This window comes from Vidua chalybeata, chromosome 24, assembly GCF_026979565.1.
Source record: "Vidua chalybeata isolate OUT-0048 chromosome 24, bVidCha1 merged haplotype, whole genome shotgun sequence".
NCBI lineage: Eukaryota > Metazoa > Chordata > Aves > Passeriformes > Viduidae > Vidua > Vidua chalybeata.
In genome coordinates, this window is record NC_071553.1 from 2,001,390 (window position 1) to 2,026,497 (window position 25,108).

General features: G+C 64.7%; 4 protein-coding genes across 7 annotated transcripts in view; 3 read left to right on the forward strand and 1 right to left on the reverse strand.

The window, feature by feature from the left end:
* The first annotated feature begins 6 nt into the window (after positions 1–6).
* On the forward strand, positions 7–9,233 carry ATXN7L2 (ataxin 7 like 2). The gene is made up of 11 exons (XM_053964190.1): positions 7–109; positions 3,193–3,267; positions 3,392–3,496; positions 3,799–3,982; positions 4,065–4,327; positions 5,703–5,785; positions 5,870–6,096; positions 6,655–6,835; positions 7,036–7,157; positions 7,824–8,613; positions 8,949–9,233. The coding sequence occupies exons 1-11, from the start codon at positions 13–15 to the stop codon at positions 8,961–8,963; spliced, it is 2,142 nt and encodes a 713-aa protein (XP_053820165.1). The 5' UTR covers positions 7–12; the 3' UTR covers positions 8,964–9,233.
* Positions 9,234–10,366: 1,133 nt separating this feature from the next.
* Positions 10,367–14,680, reverse strand: AMIGO1 (adhesion molecule with Ig like domain 1). Its single transcript, XM_053964231.1, has one exon. It carries the CDS (start codon positions 13,444–13,446, stop codon positions 11,956–11,958), a length of 1,491 nt encoding a protein of 496 aa, XP_053820206.1. The 5' UTR covers positions 13,447–14,680; the 3' UTR covers positions 10,367–11,955.
* Positions 14,681–18,926: 4,246 nt separating this feature from the next.
* On the forward strand, positions 18,927–22,744 carry GPR61 (G protein-coupled receptor 61). 3 transcript variants are annotated; one of them, XM_053964219.1, is made up of 2 exons: positions 18,927–19,251; positions 20,127–22,744. In XM_053964219.1, the coding sequence occupies exon 2, from the start codon at positions 20,398–20,400 to the stop codon at positions 21,697–21,699; it is 1,302 nt and encodes a 433-aa protein (XP_053820194.1). In that variant the 5' UTR covers positions 18,927–19,251; positions 20,127–20,397; the 3' UTR covers positions 21,700–22,744. The 3 variants fall into 3 exon arrangements, with proteins under 3 accessions (XP_053820194.1, XP_053820195.1, XP_053820196.1); XM_053964220.1 differs by having other exon boundaries at positions 20,233–22,744; XM_053964221.1 differs by lacking the exon at positions 18,927–19,251 and having other exon boundaries at positions 19,614–20,829; positions 20,971–22,744.
* A 116-nt stretch (positions 22,745–22,860) lies between these two features.
* Positions 22,861–25,108, forward strand: part of GNAI3 (G protein subunit alpha i3) — a 28,638-nt gene continuing 26,390 nt past the window's right edge. The window contains exon 1 of one of the 2 annotated variants that reach the window (XM_053964224.1): positions 22,861–23,088. In XM_053964224.1, coding sequence (XP_053820199.1) covers positions 22,971–23,088 — 118 coding nt within the window. In that variant the 5' untranslated portion in view covers positions 22,861–22,970. The remainder of the gene's footprint in view (positions 23,089–25,108) is intronic. The other variant, XM_053964223.1, reaches the window with a different exon arrangement.

A 25,108-nucleotide genomic window follows, 5' to 3' on the forward strand; every position in this document is an offset into this window, starting at 1 on the left:
GCGGCGGCGGCGATGGCGGCGGAGCGGCGGCCGGTGCCCGGCCTGGACGAGTTCGCGGGGCAGAGCTGGAGCGCCTGGCTGGAGCGGGCCGGGCCGCCCGCCGACACCGGTGAGGGCGGCGGCGGCGGGGGGGGCTTCGCGACCGGGGCCGCGCCCGCCGACCCCCGGTCCGAGCGCCGCCGCGCGGCGGGCGGGCAGCGGCACCGGGAGAGGGGAGTCCGGCACCGGGAACCGGCAGCAGGGCATCCTGCACCGGGCACTGGGAGCCGGGCATCCTGCACTGGGAAGCGCGAACGGAGCATCCTCCACCGGGCGCTGGGAACCGAGAGCGGCAGGAACGGCTCGTTCTGCTCTGGGAACGGGGCACCGGGAACGGGGCTTCCTGCACCGGACGGTGGGAAACAGGGCACTGGGAACCCTGTTCTGGGCACCGAGACCTGGCATCCAGTACCGGGAGTTGGGCGCACAGCAGAGGGTGCCGGGTCTGGATGCCCAGGGCAGGATTCCCAGTGCCCAGTTTCTGGCGCAGGTTGTCCTGGCATGTCCTAGGATGTTCCCTGGCACTGGGAACTGGACACCTGGAATGAAGCATCCTGTACTAGCACCTGGCACTGGGAACAGGGCAGCCAGACCTGGCACCCTGCACCGGGAACCCAACACTGGGAATGGGGCACCCTGCACTGGGATCCTGGTACTGGGAATGGGCACCCTGCACTGGGATCCTGGTACTGGGAATGGGCACCCTGCACTGGGATCCTGGTACTGGGAATGGGCACCCTGCACTGGGATCCTGGTACTGGGAATGGGGCACCCTGCACTGGGAACCTGGCACTGGGAATGGGCACCCTGCACTGGGATCCTGGTACTGGGAATGGGGCACCCTGCACTGGGATCCTGGTACTGGGAATGGGCACCATGCACTGGGATCCTGGTACTGGGAATGGGGCACCCTGCACTGGGAACCAGGCACTGGGAATGGGCACCCTGCACTGGGAACCAGGCACTGGGAATGGGCACCCTGCACTGGGAACCAGGCACTGGGAATGGGCACCCTGCACTGGGATCCTGGTACTGGGAATGGGCACCCTGAACTGGGAACCAGGCACTGGGAATGGGCACCCTGCACTGGGATCCTGGTACTGGGAATGGGCACCCTGAACTGGGATCCTGGTACTGGGAATGGGCACCCTGAACTGGGATCCTGGTACTGGGAATGGGCACCCTGCACTGGGATCCTGGTACTGGGAATGGGCACCCTGAACTGGGATCCTGGTACTGGGAATGGGCACCCTGCACTGGGATCCTGGTACTGGGAATGGGCACCCTGAACTGGGATCCTGGTACTGGGAATGGGCACCCTGAACTGGGATCCTGGTACTGGGAATGGGCACCCTGCACTGGGATCCTGGTACTGGGAATGGGCACCCTGAACTGGGATCCTGGTACTGGGAATGGGCACCCTGAACTGGGATCCTGGTACTGGGAATGGGCACCCTGCACTGGGATCCTGGTACTGGGAATGGGCACCCTGCACTGGTGACCACGCACTGAGAATGTGGCATCCTGCACCAGAACAGGCAGAAACAGGAATGGGGCACCCAGCCCTGGGCACCAGACAATGCGAATAGGATATCCTGCAGTGGGTACCTGGCACCAGGAACTGGGCACTGGGAACCCTACACTGGGCATCCAGACCTGGCACCCAGCACTGAGAACTGGGCATCCAGCACTGAGCACTGGGAACTGGGAATGGACACCTCCTGCTCTGGGAATGTGGCATCCAGCACCGGGCATCTGGCACCAAGAGTCAGGACTGGGAACCTGGCACTGCACAGCCAGACGTGGCACCTGGTACCAGGAACTGGGCACTCAGCACCGGGCACTGGGCATCCTGTGCTGGAGACCCAGCACTGAGAAATGGAATGGGGCATCCTGTATAAGTTATCCAAACACTCGGAGCCTTGCACTGTACATGGGCACCAGGAACTGGGCACCTGGAACTGGGCACCCTGTGCTTGCACTGGGAACTGGGCACTGGGCAGCCACACTGGGCACTGGGATTCAGGAACTGGGCAGCAGGATCTCTGCACTAGGAACTGGGCACCCAGCACCAGGCACTGATCTGGCACCAGGCAGCCCAGTCTGCCCACTGGGAACCCTGTGCCCGTTATGGGCAGCCAGTTATTGGGTGCCCCATCCTGGATTCCAGATGTCCCAGCTGCAGTTGGACACTGGTGGGAGCAGAGCAGTAACTGGAGAGCCTGGACTGGGAATTAGTTGCCACCATTACCCCAGACCGGGCAGGAGGTACTGGGAGCCCCAGGTGGGGGACTGGGCATCACGTGCTGGGCACTGGGATATCCTGCACTGGGAACTGGGCAGGGCATACTGGGAGCCTGGGGCTCCTTACTGGGAGCTTGGGAGTGTCCCAGTGGGCTCTCAGCACTGGGACTGGCTGCCCCAAACTGGGTACCAGTGATGGTACATCTGAATGGGTCTGGGTGCCCAGTATGGCACAGCTAGATGGCACTGGCCACCCAGTATGGCATGGCCAGGCAGGCAGGACTGGTTACGCAGTATGGCACAGCTGGATGGAACTGGGTGCCCAGTGTGGCATGGCCTGATAGGAGTGGGGATGGACTGGGCACCCAGTTTGGCACAGTCGGCCAGGTCACCATCGCCACTGGCTCAGTGGCCACCAGTGCCCCCAGAACAGAGCCCAGGCACAGCCAGTGGAGCCACGGCTGTGTGGGATCCAGGGTGACCCCAGGGTGTCACATCCTGGGACCAGGATGTTCCCAGGGGTGTCATGTGCCACACTGGCGTGTCCTCAGGGATGTTACACCCCATCCAGGATGGGGCAGTCCCCCAGGGTGTCCCATCCCAGCACCAGGGTATCCTCAGGGATGTTCCATCCCAGGGCAAATACGTCCCAGGGGTGTCACATCCCGGGAGTGTCACATCCCCTACTGGGATGTCCCAGGAACATCCTGCTGGCACTGGGCTGTCAGGATGGGGACCCTGGAGGTGGTGACACACTGCAGGGCGATGCCACTCACAGGATGATCTGTCTCTCTGGTCTAATTTTGTCTGGTTTAATTGTTCCAGGATCAGGAATGCCAGGACCACCCCTGTGTGGGGGCACCGGGACTGTCCGTGTGCCAGCCACTGACAGGATTTTGTCTCTGGCAGGATCAGGGTCAGAGCTGGAGGAGAATGGGAAGAGTGGCAGCAAGAAACTGGACACCATGACCCTGATTAAGGAAGGTGAGCTCCTCTCTGGGGTGAAACCCAGCATTTCGGGGCTGTGTGAGCCATCGAGCTGGGATCCTTGTCTGCAGTGCTTCCAGCAGCACCAGCTGTGTGCCAGCTTACTGAGCTCTCCCCACAGACATGGACATCTTCGGGCACTGCCCTGCGCACGACGAGTTCTACCTGGTGGTCTGCAACCACTGCAGCCAGGTGGTGAAACCCCAGGCCTTCCAGAAGCACTGTGGTGAGCCAAGGCATTTGGGGAATGGCAATTCCACCCCACGGTGCTGGGAACAGCACTGGGAATGCCACCAGGGCTGGTTGTGGGGGTACAGCCTACGGGCAGGGAGGGGGCTCGCAGCAGTGTGAGCTCTGGGTGTGGGCTAACCATGGGGTTATCCCATTTCATTTCATTTCATTTCATTTCATTTCATTTCATTTCATTTCATTTCATTTCATTTCATCCCATCCCATCCCATCCCATCCCATCCCATCCCATCCCATCCCATCCCATCCCATCCCATCCCATCCCACCTCTCCTGGCAGAACGCCGGCACGGCCCGCTCAGCAAGCTCTATGCCCGTGCCACCGCGTGCCACGTCGCCGTGAACGGGCAGCCGGTGCCTGGCAGGACCCCCGGAGCTGCCAAAGCCCTGCAGGAGAAGCACCCTGGTGCCCGTGGGAGAGCCCAGCCCCTCCCCGAGCACACGGACAAGGATAACAACCTCTGGTGAGCGCTGGGACCGGCGGCCCTGATGCCCTTGTGGGGGTCACTTTGATGCCACCCCTCCTCCCCAAAATTCTCTCCACAGCTTGTTTGTGCCCGTGGTGAACCTGGAGAAGATTCCCAGCATTCCCAAACCGGACGGGCACGGGATCAAGGTGCCCCCCAAAGCCGTCCCCACCAACTCCAAGGAATCCCTGGGGAAACCCGCGGCTGCCGCGGTGCCCAAAGAGCCCCCGGTGCCCGCCGGGGTCGGGGGGGATTCGGCCATGCCGGAGAGCATCCCTGCTCCGGGGGACAAGGATGTGGGGGCCCCCAAACCGCCCCCCAGGCCCCACAGGAAGCTGGCGCGTGAGTCCCCCCTTTCCTTGCCGGCCATGGGGGGGGGGGCGGATGATCCCAGCGGGACTTCCTGGTGCCGGAATTCCGGTGGCCAGGTCTAGCAGTGGGGTAGGTACCAGGGGAGTGGCTCCCCCCTCTCCTCTGGAGGGTTGTTGGGGGGGGTCCCTGCCCTCCCCCCACTTCTGATCATCCTGTAGGTTTAGGGCCCCCACTTGACTGCTCCCAAGGAATGGCCACAGCAAGTGTGGGAGCTGAGGATGGATCCCCAAATTCGCACGTGCTCCTCCAAAAGTGGGGGTCAAACGTGTCCCCCATAAAAATATGGAGGTGTGAACAAGTGCCCCCCCCCAACAATATGGGGGTTGAACTTGTGTCCCCCAGAGAAAATGTGAGAATTGGATATGTGACCCCCAAAAATATGGGGGTCAAATGTGCATTCCCCCCCCCCAAATATGGGGGTTGAATACGTGTCCCCTAGAATAGAGGGGTTGAATATATGTCCCCCCAAAAATATGGGGTTTGGATGTGTATCCCTCCAAAATATGGGGGTCACATGTGTCACCCCAAAATATGGGTGTTAAATGCATGGTCCCCCAAGATATAGGGGTTAAACACATGTTTCCTCCGAAATATGTGGGTGAAACGTGTGTCCCCCCAAAATACGGGGTTCAAATGTGTATCCTCTGAAAATGTGGGGGTTGAACACGTGTCCCCCCCAAAAATATGGGGGTTGGGCATGTGTCACCCCAAAATACAGGGGTTGGACATGTGTCACCCTGAAAGGAGGCTGGACACATAGAGACCCCCCCAAAATATGGGGGCCAAATGTGTTGTCCCTTGCAAAATATGGAGGTATAACACATGCCCCTCCCAAATATGGGGGTCAAATGTGTATCACCCCAAAATATGCGTGTCAAATGTGTGTGCCACCCCAAAATATGTTTGGATGTGTGCCCCCCCCCAAAAAAAAGATGGGATCTGGACATATGTCACGCCAAAAGATGGGTGTTGGACATACATTCCCCAAAATATGGGAGTCAAACATGTGCCCTCCTGCCCCCAAAATACCAGAGCCAATTGCTGCTGTGCCCACAGACACTCCCAGGTGACAGCAAGGCCATTAGCAGGACCCAGGTGAAAATGGGGGGGTCACTCCAGGGAAGCAGCAAAAAAGGGGGGGGGCTCACCCTGCAGAGGAGCAAAAAGGGGAGGGAGCAGCACATGGTGACCCCCCCACCCCATCAAAACTTCTCAGGGGCTGAGGGGGCTGTGTCCCCCCCTCAGAGCTGCTCCGAGGAGTGGGTGCTCATGCCCAGCCCTGGTGGGGGGTGTTGGGGTGCCCCCCCAGCACTCCCCAGCACCCTCTGCCTCCATGTCCCCCCAGGTAAGGAGTGTGACCTGAACCGGCAGTGTGGGGTGCGGAACCCCGACACCAACAAGCTCTGCACCCGCCTGCTGACCTGCAAGGTAGTGGGGAACGGGGAGGGGACACCCCAATATCCCAGCCTGGGTGTTTTGGGGGATCCTGAGCCCCTCCCTGCTGTCGCCCAGATCCACTCGGTTCACCAGCGCCGGGAGGTGCAGGGTCGGGCCAAGGATTTCGATGTGCTGGTGGCTGAGCTCAAGGCCAGCACCCGCCGAGGGGACCCCCCGAAAGACAGGAGCCCCCCTGAGAAGGACCCACTGCACCCTGCCCTGCAGGACACCCCCTCACTGCTGCAGCCCCCCAGCACCCCTCCCTGCCGAACCAGGCTGCCCCACTGCTTGCACCCCCCCAGGTGAGTACCCCATGGATTTGGGGGGGGTTCTCCTCTCACCTTTCCCCACCTGAATTGGGGGGGGATGCATTGAAAGGGCAGGAATGGGAGTGGGGATTTGGGGGGGTCCATCTCACCCCATCCTCACCTGAACGGGGGGGATGTGGTTTGGAGCAGTGATTTGTGGGGTCCCACGTCACCGGCTGAATTTGGGGGGATGTGGATGGGAGCAGGGATTTGGGGAGTCCTGTCTCACCCCCTCCCCACCTGAATTAGGGGAGGATGTGGCTGGGAGCTGGGTTTTGGGGGTCCCATCTCACCTTTCCCCACCTGCACGGGGGGGTGTGGCAGGGCAGCAGGAATGTGAGCACAGAATTGTGGGGTGCTGTCTCAGCCCCTCTGCACCTGAACTGGGAGGGGAAGTGGATGGAAGCAGGGATTTTGGGGGGGTCTGATCTCTCTCCACCTGAACTGGGGAGCACATTGTAGGGATTAGAAGTGGGGATTTGTGCGGAGGGTATTGTCTCATAGTGACCCCCCCCCAGTATGGAGCACCCCAAAACTCCCTCTCCGATGCAGGGCCCGACTTTCCTCTGCCAGTGACCCTGAGGATGCTCCGGCCACCTCTGGGGAGGGGAGCATGGGAGGCTTCCCCCTCCCCCTGCCCAAGGCCGGCAGCCGCGTGTCCAGCGAGGAGAGCGAGGAGGAGGGGGGCGAGGAGCCCCCCCGCACCCCAGTGCGCCCACCACGGCCTCAGGCGGTGAGTGAGGGGACCCCAGAGCGGGGCAGGGACCCCCAGCCCCACCAGTGACCCACCCATGTCAGACCCCAGAGCGGGGCAGGGACCCCCAGCCCCACCAGCGACCCATCCAGGGGTCCTTTCCCCAGCTCCGTGCTGGGTGGGTGGTGGAGGCGGGGATGTGGGGGGGCTGCAGTGACCCTGGCACGGTGCCCCCCCAGTTCTGCACCTTCGGGAGCCGCCTGGTGACCCCGGGCTGTTACGTGTTCGACCGGCGGCTGGACCGGTTCTGCGCCGCGCTGGGCTCCATGCTGGAGCAGCACCTCAGCGCGCACAGGTGGAGGTGAGGGGGGCCCAGGGGACAGAGCCTCGGGTTTGGGGTCCCAGCGTGGTGTTGGCATTGGGGGGGAGGAAGGGACTGGGGATTTGGGGGGGTCTTGTTGCACTCGCCCCCTGTTCAAAGTGAGCGGTGCAGGGATGCGAGTGGGAAACTGGAGGGGGTCTCATTTCAACCCATTCTGATCCAAGCTGATGAGGATGAGGTGGGGATGGAGGGATGGGAGCAGGGATTTAGGATCCCCTCCCTACCTGAATCAGGAAGGATTGTGGGGGACAAAGATGGGAGTGGGGATTTGAGTGGTCCCATTTTCATCACCTTCTCACCCAAATTGGGAAAGATCAGGTGGGGATGCAGGACTGAGAGCAGAGACTGGAGAGGGGGGGGTTCTGTTCACCCTCTCCTCACCTGAATTGGGGTGTAATGGAGATTTGGGGGGACGTCCTGTTTCACCCCTTCCCATCCAAACTCGGGGGGACAAGGTGGGGATGCAGGGGTGGGAGTGAGGATTTGTGGGGGCTCCCATCTCACCTTTCCACACCTGAACTGGGGAGGACAAGGTGGGGCTGGAGGGATGAGAATGGGGATTTGGAGAGGATGAAGTGGAGGGATGTGGTTGGGAACAGGAGTTTTGAGGATTTCCCATCTCACCCGCCCCCTCCTTTCCCACAGGAAGATCCCTCCAGCCGTCGTCCCCCCTCTTCACCTCCCCGCAGCTCCCCCCAGCCCCGCTGCCCCCCTTTACGGCCCTGCAACCCCTTCCCCGCCCCTCCGGAGCCTCTCGGCGGCCGGGGGGTGCCGGGTCCCCACCAGCCTCACCTACACCGTGGGGTCCCCCCCGGCGGCGGCCGCCTGCAGCCAGCCCGAGTGCGGGGGAGGGGGCACGCAGTCCATCACCTCTCCCCTCCCCGCCAACACCCCCTCACCCTCCTTCAGCAAACTGCCCCCCAGCAAGGCCAGCAAATCGCCCCGGGCACGGGAGGCGCCCGGCGGGATGGACGCGGAGCCCCGGCCCTGGCAGCCCCCCCTCACGGCCGGCAGCCCCCCCTACAAACGGACCTGTTTGGGGGACAGCGCCAAGGGCAAAAATCAGGGCTTGGCTCCCCCCGGCAAGACGAAACTCACCCCCCCGGCTTCGCCCTCCATCGCCATCCTCAACGGGACCCCGCGGGTGCGCCGGCTGCCCCCCGGCCAGCCCTGCCGTGCCCCCCCCTCTGCCCTGGACCCCCAAACGCCGCCGCTGCACGGGCTGGGGGGGCCCCCTCGGGGGCTCTCCGAGGATGAGGTGAAGAAGCGCAAGAACGCGGCCACCTATTGCCGAGCCCTGAAGGCCAAAGCCGCGCCCCCCCTGCCCGGCCCCCCGGCCCCCCCCGGCTCCGGGAGCTCCGGCTCGGGGGGCTCCATCCGCAGGAAGAAGCCGGGGACGCCCCTGGGATTCGAGGAGAAGAGGAGCGCCCTGAAGGTAGGGCTGGGGGGTGGGGTGGGTGGTGAAGCAGGGGGACCCCCCCTCGAGGGTCAGTGGGAACACTGGGACTGGGAACACTGGGATTGGGGTGACTGTGCCCTGAGAGATGCCCCGTGCTGGGGGGGACACCGTGGTCCGGAGGGGGAAAAGCACCGGGACATCCTGCTCTGGTGGGGGACACCCTGTCCTGTGGGGGGACACCCTGAGGGGGTGTCCGCCTCCCCAACCCCGGGGACACCGTGGGGATCCCCTAAGCCTGTGGAGAGTCCCTGCGGGTCCCCTGTCACCAGGCTTGCCCCCCAGGGCTGACTCGTCCCCTCTCCCCCCTGCAGTCCAAAGCCCATTAACGGAGGGGTCACCGGGGGCCCCCCCTGTGTCCTCCCCACCGGGAAACGCCAGAAAACCGATGAAGGGGGAAAAAAACATCCCAAGGAAACACGAAGGAAAAATCCCAAACTTCCAGAAAATACCTCAAAACTCTCAGTTCTGTTCTCTTGCTGCTAAACCAGCCCCGGGAGGGGGGGCGGCACTGGGGACCCCCCCGGACCTCCCGGGGCCCCGTCGGCCGCGGATATTTATAAGAAACGGTTGTTGCTGTTTTTGTTCTTTTTGTAAAAAAAAAAAAAAAAACAAAGAGAAAAAAAAAAAAAAGAGTTGTGTAGTGGGGGATGGGGAAAAGGGGGTGCTGGGGGTCTGCAGGTTTGGGGGATAGGGGGGCTCAGTGGGGCAGGGGGATGCTGGGGACAGTGGGGAGTTATTGGGGGACTGGGGCAGTGTCACTGGGGAGCTGGAAGGGGTCACTGGAGTTGTTAAAAATGTTGAGGGGGCAGGGGGGTACTGGGGGGCTCGTTGGGGGGGGCTGTGGAGGGTTACTGAGGAGCAAAGGGGGTCTTTGAGGTGCTGTGGGGCTGGGCAGGGCTTCATAAGGGTCTCTGGGAGGCTGAGGGCACCCTTGAGGTGCTGGGGGCTTACTGGGGACTAGAGGGGGTCTTCGGGGTGCTGCAGGGTGGGCAGGACCCCATAAGGGTCTTTGGGAGACTGGGAGATGGTCAGTGGGGTCATTGAGATTCTGGGGTGCTGGGTGGTGGTAAATGGGGTCATTGGGGTGCTGGGAGGCTCAGTGAAGTCACTGGATGGTGGCATGCTGGGGACCACAGGAGGTTTTTGGGGTGCTCGGGGGACAGATGGGGTTCATTGGGGTGCTGGGAGGGTACAGGGGACCACAGAGGGTCTTTGGGGACTTGGGGGGGCAGTGGGGTCATTAAGGGGCTGGGGAGATCAGTGAATTGCTTGGGGGTGGCCTCAGGACAGCGAGGAGGTCCTGGGGACCATGGAGGGTTATTAGGGTGCTGGGGGGTTAAAGGGCAGGTACTGGGGACCGACCATAGGGGGTCTTTGGGGTGCTGGGGAGACAGGCAGGGGACCATAAGGGTCATTGAGGTGCTAGGGGTGTCACTTGGGCCATTGGGGTGCTGGGGTGAGCCCAGGGCTGGCCATAGGGGGGTGCCCAGAAGCCTCTCCCAGCACAGCGTGTCGGGGTCGGGGTCAGAGGGACCCTGGGATGGGCACACTGGGGTGACCGGGGTGCCCCCCCTACCTCACCCCCCTGCACCCCAGATGGGGGCAGGCAGGGCAGCAGGGCCCCCCACCCAGCCTCACCCCAGCAGTGTCACCCTGTCCCCAACCCGCCCCCACCGCAGCAAGGGGACACCCCTGGGAGTCCCCCAAAAGCAGGTGAAGGTCGCACAGGCACGAGGGAAACACGTTTATTTTGGCCAAGGCATCGGTGGGCATTGCCCGGTGCGGGGGGGGAACGTCCGCGGTGGGGGCACGGGAGACACAGGCTGGGCTGGCATGGGGACACCCATGGGAGGGGGGCACCCCTTTTGGGGGTGCAGGAGCCCCCGGGTCCCACCCCCTGTGGGGGAGGGGGCTCTGTTTGCAGCTGTGGGTCGCAGAGGGGGTCAGGAGGTGTTGGGGGTTCCCCAGGGGGTTGACACACCCCCGGTGTCCCCATGGGGGTGGCACATGCTCCCCGGGGGGACTCATGCTTGGCCATGCACATGCCAAGGGGGGCAGGGGGAATGGGGGGGCCAGGGCTGCAGGGAGGGGGTTCTGCCCGGTGCTGCCGCTCCTGGGGGCTCACGGCTGCCACTGCCACTGTCCCTCAGTCCTCCGGTGCCTGCTGGGGCTGATGCCCTGCAGTTGGTGGCCACACTGTCCTCACAGAGACTTGTCCCTGTGGTCCTGCGGTGAGCTCAGCCGGGGCCAGCAGCATGTTCAGTCCTGAGGGGCAATGGTGGGACCCCCAAAAACGAGGGGCACGGTGGTGGGAGTCTGGTCATCCCTCCTGCCCAGGGACAGGTCACAGCAGGAGATTGTCCCCTTCGCGTGTCCCCTCACACCCTTGTCCACTGCAGTCCCCCGGTGACCTTGGCAGGGGCCAGGGATGATGCTCAGTCCTGAGGGGTGATGGTGGGATCCCCAAAACCTGGGGACACGGTGATGGGGGTCCAGCCACCCCTCCAGCCTGGGGACAGCTTGCAGTGGCAGTGGGGACACAGGATGTCCCTGAGGACTCCCCATGGTTGTCCCCTCTCACCCTTGTCCCTCGCAGTCCCTCAGTGATCTCAGCAGGGGCTGGGGATGATGCTCAGTCCTGGGGGGTGATGGTGGGACCCCCAAAAGCTGGGGCATGCTGGTGGGGGTCTGGCCACCCTTCCTGCCTGGTGACAGTAGGGGACTGCCCCATGGTGTCACATCCTTGTCCCTTGCGGTTGCGCAGTGACCTCGGTGGGGCCAGCAGTGATGCTCTGTCCCGGGGGCAATGGTGTTGCCCCCCAAGTGGGGGACATGGCAGATGGGGTGCAGCCACCCCTTCTGCCCGTGGCATGTCCATGGGGAACAGGTCACAGCAGCAGTAGGAACACAGGGTGTCCCGGTGGACTGTCCCCATGGTGTGTCTCCTCACACCCGTGTGTCCCTCACGGTCCCTTTGTGATCTCAGTGGGGGTGTGGGATGATGCTCAGTCCTGGGGGTTGATCATGGGACCCCCAGAAGCTGGGGCCACGGTGGTGGGAGTCCGGCCAACTCTCCTGCCCAGGGACAGGTCACGGTGGGAGACTGTCCCCAAGTGTGTGTCACATCTTTGTCCCTCACTGTCCCATGGTGTCGGTGACCTTGGCGGGAGCCAGCAGCGATGCTCAGTCCTGGGGTGTGATGGTGTGACCCCCCAAGCTGGGGACACGGCAGTGGGGGTCTGGCCATCCCTCCTGCCCAGGGACAGCTTGCAGTGGCTGACACCGGGTGTCCCTGGGGACTGTCCCCACAGTGTCCCCTCACACCACGATGGGCGTGTCGGAGAAGACAGAACTCACCGAGTCTGGATCCGACACCTTCCTCTGCGCCTTGGGGCCCTGCCGGGCGGGCAGCGGGGGCGTCCCCCCGCCCTTGAACCTGCCGTTCTGCCCTGTGCCAGCACTGGAGGCCACGTGGGATGCGCAGGGCTCCCCGGTGCCCCCGGCGTGGTTCGGGGTGGTGCTCAGCACCGAGGAGTTGATGCTGTCGTCGCGTGGCGCCGGCGGCTTCTCGGTGCCACGGCAGCAGCAGCAGCGGCACGGGGTGAGGTACAGGTAGATGAGCACCAGCACCACGCTCAGGATGCAGCCCACCAGAGTGGTGTAGGCCGTGTTCAGCGTGTCGTGGGGGCCGTGCAGGGTGAAGTTGTGCACCAGCAGCTCCACGTAGAGGGTCTCGTTGAGGAGGGGTCCGGCCACCCAGCAGGAGTAAGTGCCCGCATCCTCAGGGCGCAGCGCCCGCAGCTGAAGGCTGCCGTTGGCCAGCAGGACCACGCTGCCGTTGCCCCCGTCCCCCAGCACCCGCTCCCCGCCCGGTGTCACCCAGTGCCGGCTGCGCACGCCCTGCCACCGGCTGTCACAGCCCAGCGTCACGCTGTCCCCGAGGTGCGCCTCCAGCACGGCCTCCCGTGCCTTGCTGCAGTTGAGAGGCGGCTTGCCCGCCAGCTCCAGGATCTTGACGTGAGTGGTCACTCCGGGCAGGAAGCAGTGCAGCTCGTCCTGGAAATCCTCCACGGCGCTGAGGTGGCGGCGGCGGCCGCGGTCCAGCAGCTGGAAGAGCACACAGTCGCAGGCCAGGGGGTTGTTGTGCAGGTAGAGGCGGTCGCGCAGCCAGGCGGGCAGCGCCTGCAGCTCGCCCGCGGGCACGGCCCGCAGCCGGTTGGCCGACAGGTCCAGCAGCGCCAGCTGCGGCAGCCGGGTGCCCTCCCGGAGCAGCTCCAGCGGGAAGCGAGCGATGCGGTTCCGTCCCAGGTAGAGCTTGCGCAGCCGGCCCAGGTTCTCGAAGGCCGTGCGATCCACCGTGGCGATCTCGTTGTTGTACAGCAGCAGCACCTCCAGCTCGCCCAGGTCGCTGAACAGGTTCTCGTCCAGCGTCCGCAGGCGGTTGGAGGACAGGTCGAGGTGGCGCAGGCGCGGCACGCGGGCGAAGGCCTCGGTGGACACGAAGGCCAGCCCGTTGTGGCTCAGCAGCAGCGCGTGCAGGTGCGGCAGCCGCGCCGGCGTCCAGTCCGCGCGCAGCCGTGTCACGTTGTTGTGGCTCAAGTCCAGCACGGCGGTGAAGCGTGGCAGCGGCGCCGGCACCACGCTCAGGTTGGCCTGCGAGCAGCTCAGCAGGTTGGAGGCGCAGACGCAGTGCGGGGGGCAGCTCCCTCCCGCAGACCCCCACGGGGACAGCAGGGACAGCGCCAGCAGCAGGGACAGCGGCACCGCGGGGACACGCATGGCCACGCAGGGGTGACAGGATGTTGGCATGACGGGGATAACGCAGCGTGGAGATCGGGGGGGGCTTCAGTCACATGGTGTCACAATGTGGAGTGGCTTGGTCACCCAGTGTCACAGCACAGGGTGGCTTTCAGTCACGCGGTGTCACGCAAGCGCCAGGTTGAGGGTTCACCAGCTGTCATGGTGCAGAGGCTTGGTCACTTGGTATCACAGTCCAAGGTGGCTTTGGTCACCCAGTGGCAGGTGCCAGGCTGGTTGATCAGTTGTCACAGTCCAGGCTGGCTTTGGTCCGCCAGTGTCACAGCACGTGCCAGGCTCAAGGCTCGCCCAGGAGTCACGGCACAGGGTGGTTTGGTCACCCAGTGTCACAGCACCTGCCAGGCGCAGGGTCCCCCTGGTGTCACAGCACCTGCCGATCTGGCTGCTCACGGGGTGCCATGGTGCGGGGTGCTCGGTGGCACCACGCTGTCACCAAGTGCCGTGGCGTGTGCACCGAGTGTCACTGCCTGGGGTAGCTGTGGTCCCCCGGTGTCACGACATGGAATGGCTTTGTGCCCCGGTGCTCCCTCAGTGTCACGGCTTGCGGGGTTCGGTCCTGGTGTCACAGGGTGTCCCTGGGTCACTGCCCACCAGGCCCCGGTGCGGGGTGGCTCTGTCTCCACTGTCACGACATGTCCCCACTGTCACGGCACGTCTGGCCCGGGGCTCCTGCCTGCCCCCCCGGCCAGGATATCCCCCCGGTCCCGGCCGTGCTGCGGACGGAGCGGCGGAGGATGCTCGCTCCCTCCCTCCCCCCTTCCTCCCGGGGCGTTACCGGGGCTGGGCTCGGGCCTGCACCGGGGATGGGGTCGGAGCGTTACCGGGCCCGGTGCGGCGGCGACCGGGCAGGGCCGGGCCCAGACGAACCGAACCGAGGAGAGTCAAGCGGAGCCGAACCGAGCCGAGAGACGCCGAACAGAGCCGAGCCAGCCGAGCGAGGCCGAAGGAAGCCGAGCGGGCCGCGCCGAACCAAGACAGGCCGAACCGGGTCGGGCCGAACCTCCCCGAGCTCAGCCGAGCAGAGCCGAGCCGGCACGAAGGCAGCCGAACCTTCCCGATCCTTCCCGAGCTGAGACGAGAGGAGCCGAGCCCGGCACGAAGGCAGCCGAACGGTTCCGACCCGGCCCGAACGCGGCCGAACCGCCCCGATCCGCCCCGGGACGGGGTCTGGGGCAGGCCCGGTGCGCAAGGCCCGTCCCCATTGGCTGCGGCCGCTCCGCGCTCCGCCAATGGCGGCAGCGCGCGGCTTAACCCGCCCGGCCCCGGCACGGCCCCGGCCCCGGCACGGCTCCGGCACGGCCCCGGCCCCGGCCCCGGCACGGCCCCGGCCCCGGCACGGCCCCGGCACGGCCCCGGCCCCGGCACGGCCCCGGCACGGCCCCGGCCCCGGCACGGCTCCGGCACGGCCCCGGCACGGCTCCGGCACGGCCCCGGCCCCGGCCCCGGCACGGCCCCGGCCCCGGCACGGCCCCGGCACGGCTCCGGCACGGCCCCGGCACGGCCCCGGCCCCGGCACGGCCCCGGCCCCGGCCCCGGCCCCGGCCCCGGCACGGCCCCGGCACGGCTCCGGCACGGCCCCGGCACGGCCCCGGCACGGCCCCGGCCCCGGCCCCGGCACGGCCCCGGCCCCGGCACGGCCCCAGCCCCGGCCCCGGCACGGCCCCGGCACGGCTCCGGCACGGCCCCGGCCCCGGCACGGCCCCGGCACGGCCCCGGCCCCAGCCCCGGCACGGCCCCGGCCCCGGCCCCGGCACCGCCCCGGCACGGCCCCAGCCCCGGCCCCGGCACGGCCCCGGCACGGCCCCGGCACGGCCCCGATCCCAGCCCCAGCCCCGGCACGGCCCCGGCACGGCCCCGACCCCGGCCCCGGCCCCGGCACCGCCCCGGCACGGCCCCGACCCCAGCCCCGGCCCCGAGTCCCACCCCAGCCCCGGTCCCGTGTCCCAGCCCAGCCCCGGCTCCATCCTCCACCCCAGCACGGCCCGTGTCCGACACTAGCCCCGGTCCCGTGTCCCACCCCAGCCCCATCTCCCACCCCAGCCCTGGCCCCACGCTCATTTCCCTCCCCAGCCCCAGCCCTATGTCCGACCCCATCCTCATCCCTGTCCCAGCCCGTCCCCACTCTCCATCCCCCTCCCCATCTCTGTTCCTATCATCCCCATCCCATTTTTATCCTCATCCCATTCTCCCTCCCCAGGTTCTTACCACCCCCATCCTCATGCCCCTCTTTATTCCCATCCCTATCCTGTATCCCTGTCCTCATCTTTATCCTCATCCCTATCCCTGTCCTCTTCTCCATCATCCCAATCCCATCCCTGTCCCTATCCCCCATCTCTATCCTCACACTTAACTCTCCCCTATCCCCATCCTCATTTCCATCTCTGTCCTCTATCCCCATTATCCCCCTTCCATCCCTGTCCTCATCCTTGTCCCCATCTCCCATTCCCATCCTCTCCCCATTCTCATTCTCATCCCTGTCCTCTGTCCCCATCCCCGTCATCCCCATCCCATCCCATCCCATCCCATCCCATCCCATCCCATCCCATCCCATCCCATCCCATCCCATCCCATCCCATCCCATCCCATCCCATTACTGTTCTCATCCCCATTTCCATTTCATCCAATCCAATCCAATCCCATCATGGCTCTCATCCCCATCCCCATCCCTGTCCCCATCCCCATCACCTCTATTCCATCCCTAACCCCATCCTCATCCCTGTGCTATCCCCATCTCCATCCCCATGGTATCCCATGTCAGCCCCAGCCCCCCCTCCTCTCCCAGCCCCATCCCACTCCCATCCCCACTCCTGAAGCCACAGCCCCATGGTCCCGGTCCCCCCGCAGTCCCGACCCCATCCCACAGCCCCACGCACCAGCCCTTGGACTGAGGGGGCTCCCCTGCCCCGGGCCCCCCGAGGGGCACTCCTGGGTGTCACAGCCCAGCTGCAGGGAGCCCCGCACCCCGCACTGGAGGCTTTGCTTCCCGGCAGTATTTTTAGATCCAAACATTCGTGCCGGATTTTGGGTCCAAAATTAGAGGGAAAAGAGCTGGAACAAACCATGCTGGGATGATGCAGCTTTTTATTGTGAAGGGGGGCAGGGATTAAAAGGAACCCCTGGAACACAGAACAGGATGTCCTCAGAGTGCTCCTCACCCTGTTCCCTTCACCCTAACCTCCCCCCTCGGCTGGATGCCCCCCTTAATCAGACAGGGAATTTTGCCCTTGGATCGTCCTTATTTTCCCAGTTTTAATCCAGGAGTTAATCCCTGCCCAGAACCCACAGCCCACACCCCTCCCGACAGCCGGCCCCACCCACACCCCGACATCCGCAGGGCAGCGCTGGGCTTTGGGTGTCCTTGGGGGGCCCTGGGTGTCCCAGGGGACAGCAGGAGGGGTCCCGCGTGCATGCAGTACATCATGGGAGCACACGTGTGTCAGCACACACACACACAGACACAGACACACACGTGTGTGTGCACAGCCCAGCGACGTGTGTGCCCTTCTCACATGTGTCAGCACACACACACACACAGACACAGACACACACACACACACACTTGTGCACAGCCCAGGGACATGTGTGTGCCCCTCACACGTGTGTGCACACACAGATGTATCTGCCAGATGTGTGTGACCCCCAGGCAGGCACACATGGCACAAGCGTGTACCCAGGTGTGCAAACACAGACACACACACACACAGACACATAGACACACAGACACACACACACACACTTGTGCACAGCCCAGGGATGTGTGTGTGCCCCTCACACGTGTGTCAGCACACACACACACACAGACACACACACACGTGTGTGCACAGCCCAGGGACATGTGTGCACTCTCCCTCACATGTGTGTGCACACACAGATGTATCCACCAGATGTGTGTGACCCCCAGGCAGGCACACATGACACAAGTGTGTACCCAGGTGTGCAAACTTGCACACACACACACACACACACATACACACGTGTGAACGTGCTTACCTGCGTGTCTGGCAGGGGCTCTGCAGAGGGGACAGGGACGGGGGTATTGGGGTGCCAGGGGTGGGTACTGGGACATGCTATTGGGGTGTTGGGGTGCTGAGGTGTCTTGATGCTGGGGTTCCACGACACTGGGTGCTGGGGGTGCCAAGGTACTGAAGGATTTGGCTACTGAGGTATTGGGGTGCTGGGGGATGAGTAGCCCAGGGTATTGGTGCCAGGACACTGAAGTACTGGGGTTCCACTGCTCAGGGGCACTGGGATGTTTGGTTGCTGGGGTGCCAGGGTGCTGAGGCACTGGGGTGGCAGGGCCCTGGGATATTGGGGTACCAGGGTGATGCACTGTGGGGACTGGGATGCCGAGGTGCTGAGGCGTTGAGGTACTGGGGTGCCAAGGTATTGAGTACTGGGGTGCCAGGATGTTGGGGTACTGGGGTCCCAAGGTGCTGGGATAGGGGGATGCTTGAGGACTGGGGTGCTGGGGTGCCAAAATAAAGGGTACTGGGATGCCAGGGGCTGGGATAGTGGGGTGCTTGGGAACTGGGATGTGGGCTGCCAGCAGTGTCAGCGATACCAGGGGTACCAGAGCAGGGTGTCTGCCACGGCAGGGTGTCCTCAGGTGTTCCACACAAGTGGAGGGTGCCCACAGGGGTTCCCAGGAAAAGGGGGGTTCCGTGTGTCCCCCCATTCTGTGGACCAGGACTCACTCCCTTGCTCTACTTCTGCCACAGGGGCAGGAGCCCGGGCAGGATGGAGCCCCGTGGATCCGCCGTGTTCCTGCTCAGCGGGAATCCTCCTCCCGGTGCCCGGGGTCCCACCGGGAGCCGCCCGCGGGCCCCGGAATGCCGGGGCTGGTTCATCCGAGGTCGGGCGTTTCTAATCTGGTTTGGGTGGATTTATTTTTGGGAGGCCGTAGCCTGGCAATGGACACGTGACGCGCAGGGACACACGTCACCCACGGATCACTTGTCACCCCCCATCCCGGGAATGGGATCTGGTGGCCACGCATCCCACCCGGGCACCCTTTGGATGGGGGCCAGGGCACTGCAGGGGGAAAGTTCGGAGCCCGAGCAAGATTTTGGAGGGACGGAAAGGATGAGCACCCCTTCGTGGAAGGGAATGGCCATGTCCTGGGGAAACTGAGGCACGGGGCATGGCGTGGTGGGGAGGGACACTGACCCCATCCCGTTTGCTCCATTGCTGAACTGGGAGCAAGGGAAAGGGTGCTGGGGTGGGGGTAGGCAGAACTGGGGGGGCTCTGCGGCCCCTCTGAGCGGCCCCCCCGGCACTCTCCGCACCCCCACCCCCACCCTGTGCCCCCCACTGCGAATCTGCACCCCATCCCCCCTTTTCACCTCTCCCCCCCCCCAGATCACCTCCGCTCTACGCCCCCCGAGCTCCCCCTTTCCCTTCCCCGAGGGGCTTCTCCCCCCCAGCGACGGCCCCATGCCCTCCCCATCGCTTTCGGGAGGCAAACGGGGAAACTGAGGCACGGAGCAACACGCGGGGCAGCACCCGGGGGTGTCCCACCCACCGCTGTCCACTGGGGGGGCACAGCCAGGCTTCGGGCGGCAGCGAGCAGCCCACTGCGGGGCCCGCAGCTGCGGGGCTCGGGGGCCGTTCCCGGGGTACCGAGGCGAGGCGGGCGGCACTAGGACCCAGCAGCCGGGCGGTGCGGAGCAACCCTCGCCGCAGTGGCTCCAGCCCCGAGCATCCCCCGCCACCCCGGGGACACCCCCCAGCCCCGACCCCTCCCCCGGCCGGAGCGGGGACCCACGGGCTCAGGCCGGCTCCATGCAGACCCCCAGGGTAGGTGCCGCGGCCGAGCAGCCCCGCCGGGGCCACGGCCTGGGGAGGTGGGGAGATACCGGGGAGGTGGGGGAGACTCCCCCGGGGGTGGGAGGGGGGCCCCAAGCGGTGACATCGCTCCGGAGCTCTGGGCGAGGGAAATGGGCAGTGAGAAGGGGAGGGGGGAGCCGCGGCTGCACCCCCATTCCGTCAGCATCCCTCCCTCGGGGGGCAGGGTGGGGACCCCCGCCCCCGTGGGGAACACCCGGGGGTCCGGGGTAGCCCCCACATCCCCCTCATATCCCCATGGAGGGGGTGTGAGCTCGGGGTGGGGGGGGTCACGCAAGGCCTCCAAGCACAAGGGGTGAACCCAGGACTTGGGGGTGCTGGGCCCTCCCCTCCCCTCCTTCTCTGGACCCCCCACCCATCCCGGCCCCCCCGTGTGGTCCCCACACTCTGGGTAAAGGGCTCCACTGGGGTGTTTTGGGTTGAAACGTTGGAATTAGGGGGGTTTACCCCAGAACTGCTCATTTTTGGGGGAACAAAGCTTTTGGTTGGGGAAGGGATTTGATGTAGGCGGTTGTGGAGATGGATAGGGCGTGATGGGGATTATGTGAGGGGGGGGGGGTCACAGCTGTAGGTAGGAATCCAGCTCAGCTCTCAGGGATCCCCCCAGGGTTGTGTCCTCTCATGACAACTCCACGTTTCCCCCAGCACAGCTGTGACCTCTGCCATGGCTGCCAGAGGTGATCTGTGACCCTCCTGGGCTCTCAGGGTTCCCCCCAGGGTTTCCTCCCATGACAGCTCCACCTTCACCCCAGGTACTGGGGGGCTGCAGCTGGGGGTCCTGCTCAGCTCTCAGGGTCCCTTCAGAATCTCTCCCCCTTTTCTGACAGCTCCACCTCCCCCCAGGTACCTGGGGGCTGCAACTGGGGGTCCAGCTCAGCGCCCAGGGGCCCTCCAGGGTCCTGCCCCCTCCAGTGACAGCTCCACCTCCCCCAGGTACCCCCTGGCTGAGCAGCGGGGACATGAGCGGGGCTAGGGGGCACCTTTGGGTACTCTGAGTGCCACCCCCACAGCAGCCCCCCCCACCCGCGGACCACCAAGGATGTGACCCTCTGGCGATGCCCGGCTGCGCCGCGCTCGCCGCCAGGCCGGCGGCACAGGATGGAGCCCTTCCTGCCCTCCCCGTGGGGCTGGAATGGCTCTAGAGGGGGGTCCCGGCCCCCCAACAGCACTGCCGAGGCCAAGCCCAAGGACGTGGCCTCCAAGTCTGTGGGGCTGTTCTTCATGGTGCTGCTGGACCTCACGGCCATCGTGGGCAACGCCGCCGTCATGACGGTCATCGCCAAGACGCCGGCGCTCCGCAAGTTCGTCTTCGTGTTCCACCTGTGCCTGGTGGATTTCCTGGCTGCCCTCACGCTGATGCCGCTGGAGATGCTGTCGGGCTCGGCCGTGTTCGAGAGCCCGGGGCTGGGCGAGGCCGTGTGCCGCGTGTACCTGTTCCTCAGCGTGTGCCTCACCTCCATGTGCATCCTCTCCATCTCCACCGTCAACGTGGAGCGCTACTACTACGTGGTGCACCCGCTGCGCTACGAGGTGCGCATGACCGCGGGGCTGGTGGCCGGAGTGCTGGCCGGCGTGTGGCTCAAGGCTGTGGCCACCTCGCTGGTGCCTGTGCTGGGCTGGTTGTCCCCCGACCGCCCACCAGCGCCCGGCGCTCACGGCTGCTCCTTGCAGTGGAGCCGTGGGCCATCCTGCAAGGTCTTTGTGGTCTTCTTCGCCGCCTTCTACTTCGTCCTGCCGCTCCTCATCATCGTCGTGGTCTACTGTGGCATGTTCAAGGTGGCACGGGTGGCAGCCATGCACCACGGCCCGCCACCCACCTGGATGGAGACGCCGCGCCGGCGCTCGGCGTCGCTCAGCAGCCGCTCCACCATGGTCACCACCTCGGGGGCGCCTCGGACCACCCCACAGAGGATGTTTGGCGGGGGCAAGGCGGCTGCCGTGCTGCTGGCCGTGGGCGGCCAGTTCCTCTTCTGCTGGTTGCCCTACTTCTCCTTCCAGCTGTACACGGCGCTGAGCACTCGGCCCTTGGCCGGGCCGGCGGCTGAGACTGTGGTCACCTGGCTGGGGTTCTGCTGCTTCACCTCCAACCCCTTCTTCTATGGCTGCCTCAACCGGCAGATCCGCGGGGAGCTCGGCCGGCTCCTCACCTGCTTCTTCAAGCAGCCCCCGGAGGAGGACCTGCGGCTGCCGAGCCGTGAGGGCTCCATCGAGGAGAACTTCCTGCAGTTCCTCCAGAGCACTGGGCGCCCACCAGAGCCCCCCAGCCGCGAGCGGGACCTGCCCCCTGTGGATTTCCGCATCCCGGGGCAGATCGAGGAGGAGGCGGCCGAGGCGATGGAGTGGGGCGGGGGCAGCGGGGTGTTCGTGCCTGTGGCGGGCTCTGCCAAAGCGGGGCTGTAGCGTTTGGGGGGGTTTGGGGTAAACGTGGCTGTGAGGGGAGAGATGGTCACAGTGACTCGTTGAGGGGGGGCTTCGTCACCGCCCCGGAGGGTTGGAGGTCCCACAGTGCTTACTGGGCTGGGAGTACCACGCTGCCATGGAGGGTGGGGGGTCCTCACTGCAGCCACAAAGAACTGGGGGGGCCCACAAGGCCCACTGGGGTTGTGGGGTGGGGGCTCTTTGCTGCAGCCATGGAGAGCTGGGGGTCTCATGGCACTGGAGTGGGAGTGATTCTCACTGCTGTGGGGGACTGGGGGGTCCCACAGCACTCGTTGAGGTTTGGGGGGGAGGGTCTCTGTCACCACAGCGGGGGATCGGGGGTCCTACGACTCTTGCTGATGTCTGTGGGGTTCTCTTTGCCGTGGGGGATTGCGGGTCCCACCACGCTCATCGGGAGCGGGGGGTCCCCAGTGCTGCCATCGCAGGTGACGGGGGGAGCTCCCACCGCCCTCGCTGGGCTGATGCAGTGCGGGGTCAGCACGGCCGCCACCGCGGGGATCGGGGGTCCCGTGGCACCACCGCGGCTGGGGGGCAGCAGCTGGGGGCACAAGCCCAGTGATGGGCCAGGGATAAGAGTGGGGGGCTCGTGTTTGGGGCCTCCCCAGGAGGGGTGGTCCCTCTACAGCCAGGGAGGGGCGGGGAGGGGGGGCTGCCTGCGGAGGGGGTCCCCTCCATCCCCCCACGGCCCTGAGACCCCTACTCAGTCCTGGAGAGCAGGTCCCATTGCCCCGAGCCCGCCCCGCAGCCGCGGAGCCCAGCCCCGGCCCTCTGGGGGTGCGCAGCCCGGCCCCCTTCATGAGGGAGGCCTGGGGGTCTGGGGCCGCCGCGGACTCTACCCACCCCCGGGAGGACTACAACTCCCATCATGCCCGCCAAACAGAGCCCGGAAGTAGGGTATTTCCCATCATGTCTCGCTCCATCGAGGCGGAAGTAAAGCGCTTTTCCCCCCCATCATACTCCGCTCTAGCGTGGCGGAAAATGGAGTCTCCTCCCATCATGCCCCGCTCTACCGAGGCGGAAGTGCTCACACGGGCAGCTCGCAGGACTTCATTTCCCGGCGTGCCCTGCGGCCAGGACCGGAAATCCGGCGCCGCCTCAGGAGCCGCCCGGGCCGAGGCAGCTGCGGCCCCGATCCCGGCCCCGGCCCCGGCCCCGGTCCCGATCCCGATCCCGGCCCCGGCCCCGATCCCGACCCCTCCGCCCTCGGCCGCCCGGCCGCCCCCGCCGCCGCCATGGGGTGCACGCTGAGCGCCGAGGATAAGGCGGCGGTGGAGAGGAGTAAAATGATCGACCGCAACCTGCGGGAAGACGGCGAGAAGGCGGCCAAGGAGGTGAAGCTGCTGCTGCTCGGTGAGGAGGGGCCGGGGGGCAGAGCGGAATGGGGCTTTCCGCGCTCCGGAGGGATTTTGGGGAGGGCAAAGGGGGCCCTCCGCCCTCAGAAAGGAGTTTGGGAATGGAGAAGTGGGGGGATCCCTGGATGGGCTGAGGAGGTCCCGAAAGAACCTTGGGAGGGCTCAGAAAGTCCCGAGGGATCCCCGGGAGAGCTGAGGAGGTTCCCGATGGATCCCTGGGGGAACTGAGGTGACTCCCGGGGAATCCCTGTGGGGACTGAGGAGGGTCTCAGTGGATCTCAGGAGGGAACTGAGGTGGATCCCGAGGGATCCCCGGGGAAGCTGAGGTGGATCCCGAGGGATCCCCGGGGAAGCTGAGGTGGATCCCGAGGGATCCCCGGGGAAGCTGAGGTGGATCCCGAGGGATCCCTGTGGGGGCTGAGGTGGATCCCGAGGGATCCCCGGGCCCTGAGGAGGGTCCTGAGGGATCCTGGTCCCCTTCCGAGGGAGAGGGCACGGCTTATCCATCCTAGTGCGGGGCGAGGGTGTTCTGGGCTGTCCCGGGATGCGGCCCATGGGCTTTTCCCGATGGAATGTCCCCTCCGTGTCCCGATGGAATTGCCCGTGCTCCCTCCCGGGTGGGACTGGGCCAAGCCTGGGAGAGGCACGGCTCATCCCGCGGGTCCCGGCGTGGAAGGGAGGGAACGCTGGAATTAAATTCCCACTCAGGGAGTGGAGGGGAGTAAAACGGTAAAAAGGATTTCCCTTGAGGAGGGGTGGCAGATTCCCTTTAGCGGAGTTTTGCTGTGTTTGGTCTGTGATTTGAAGCTCTTGGAAGTGACGATGGGAGCTCAGAGGAGGCACAAGCTGCCCTCCCTGAAGGCTGGGGGAGCAGATTGGGATGAGATACTGGGGAGAAATTGGATACTGGGGAGAAATCCCTCCTTGTGAGGGTGGGCAGGCCCTGGCACAGGGTGCCCAGAGCATCTGTGGCTGCCCCTGGATCCCTGGGAGTGTCCATGGCCAGGTTGGACAGGGCTTGGAGCAACTTGGGATAGTGGAACCTGTCTCTCCCCATGGCACGGGATGGACTGGGGTGAGCTTCTAACCCAAACTAGTGTAGGATTCTGGAGTTCTGTTCAAATCCTCACAATTTTACAAGCACCACTCAGGGCTGATGAACCATCTGCTCGTGCTGATTTCTCTTTTCAAGGTCTGAGTATGTATTTTTGGTTATCCTGATTTTTCTGTCTCGGAGGAGACAGATGGAGTCTGTGAGGATCTGAACAGCAGCACTGAGTGGGTCCTGTTAGAGCAGGATGTGTGAAGGAGCCAGCCTGCTCCAGGAATCCTTCTTCTTTCCCATTTAGCCCTTTTTCTTCGCTCCTTGCAGGAGCTGCTCCGAGCTTTGTACTTGGTGTGTCCATGGAAAAGCTCTTGGCTGTGTTTCAAGAGAATCCTTTGTTCTTCAGGTGTTTGTTTTGGTGTTAATAAGCAACACTTGCACATTCCCTGGAATGGAATAATTCTTTCCTCTTATTTCTGTATGACATTTTTTCCAAAACACCGAGGGCTTAGAGGCTGAGATCGATCTTATCAGCAAACATGGAATGGGGGGAGTATCCCAAAAATTGTACACTGCTCAGTTGGAATGTGTTGAAAACCAGGTGAGGCTTTAGAACTCAGAGCAGCAGCTGATTTTGGGTCGCTGTTGGCTTTGGATGGCAGGAAAATTCCTGCACTTCCTGGTGTGTCTGCAGGTGAGGAGCTTTTTAGGAGTAATTGGAATGTTGATCTGGACCTGCCTTTCGATCTACCTGATCCCGGGTCAGGTTTGCACCTGGTTGTCACTTGCAAATCTCTCTCAGGTATTTCCTGGTTTTAAAGCTGAGTGTGGTGATTCCTGGGAATACCAGGAAATGCTGGAATCTCCCCACACACATCCTTCTTGATGTGCAGGTAAAGCAGAGCGGGAGATTCCCAGGAGAAATTATCTGCAGTGGGACAATTCTTTCACTGAGGCACTAGAAGCCAATGGA

Coding starts and splice junctions, on each gene's coding strand:
- ATXN7L2 (XM_053964190.1), top strand. CDS start 13: ATGGCGGCGGAGCGGCGGCCGGTGCCCGGCCTGGACGAGTTCGCGGGG. Junction 3,268..3,391: donor CATGACCCTGATTAAGGAAG/GTGAGCTCCTCT, acceptor CTCTCCCCACAG/ACATGGACATCTTCGGGCAC. Junction 6,836..7,035: donor GCCCACCACGGCCTCAGGCG/GTGAGTGAGGGG, acceptor GTGCCCCCCCAG/TTCTGCACCTTCGGGAGCCG.
- AMIGO1 (XM_053964231.1), bottom strand. CDS start 13,446: ATGCCAACATCCTGTCACCCCTGCGTGGCCATGCGTGTCCCCGCGGTG.
- GPR61 (XM_053964219.1), top strand. CDS start 20,398: ATGGAGCCCTTCCTGCCCTCCCCGTGGGGCTGGAATGGCTCTAGAGGG.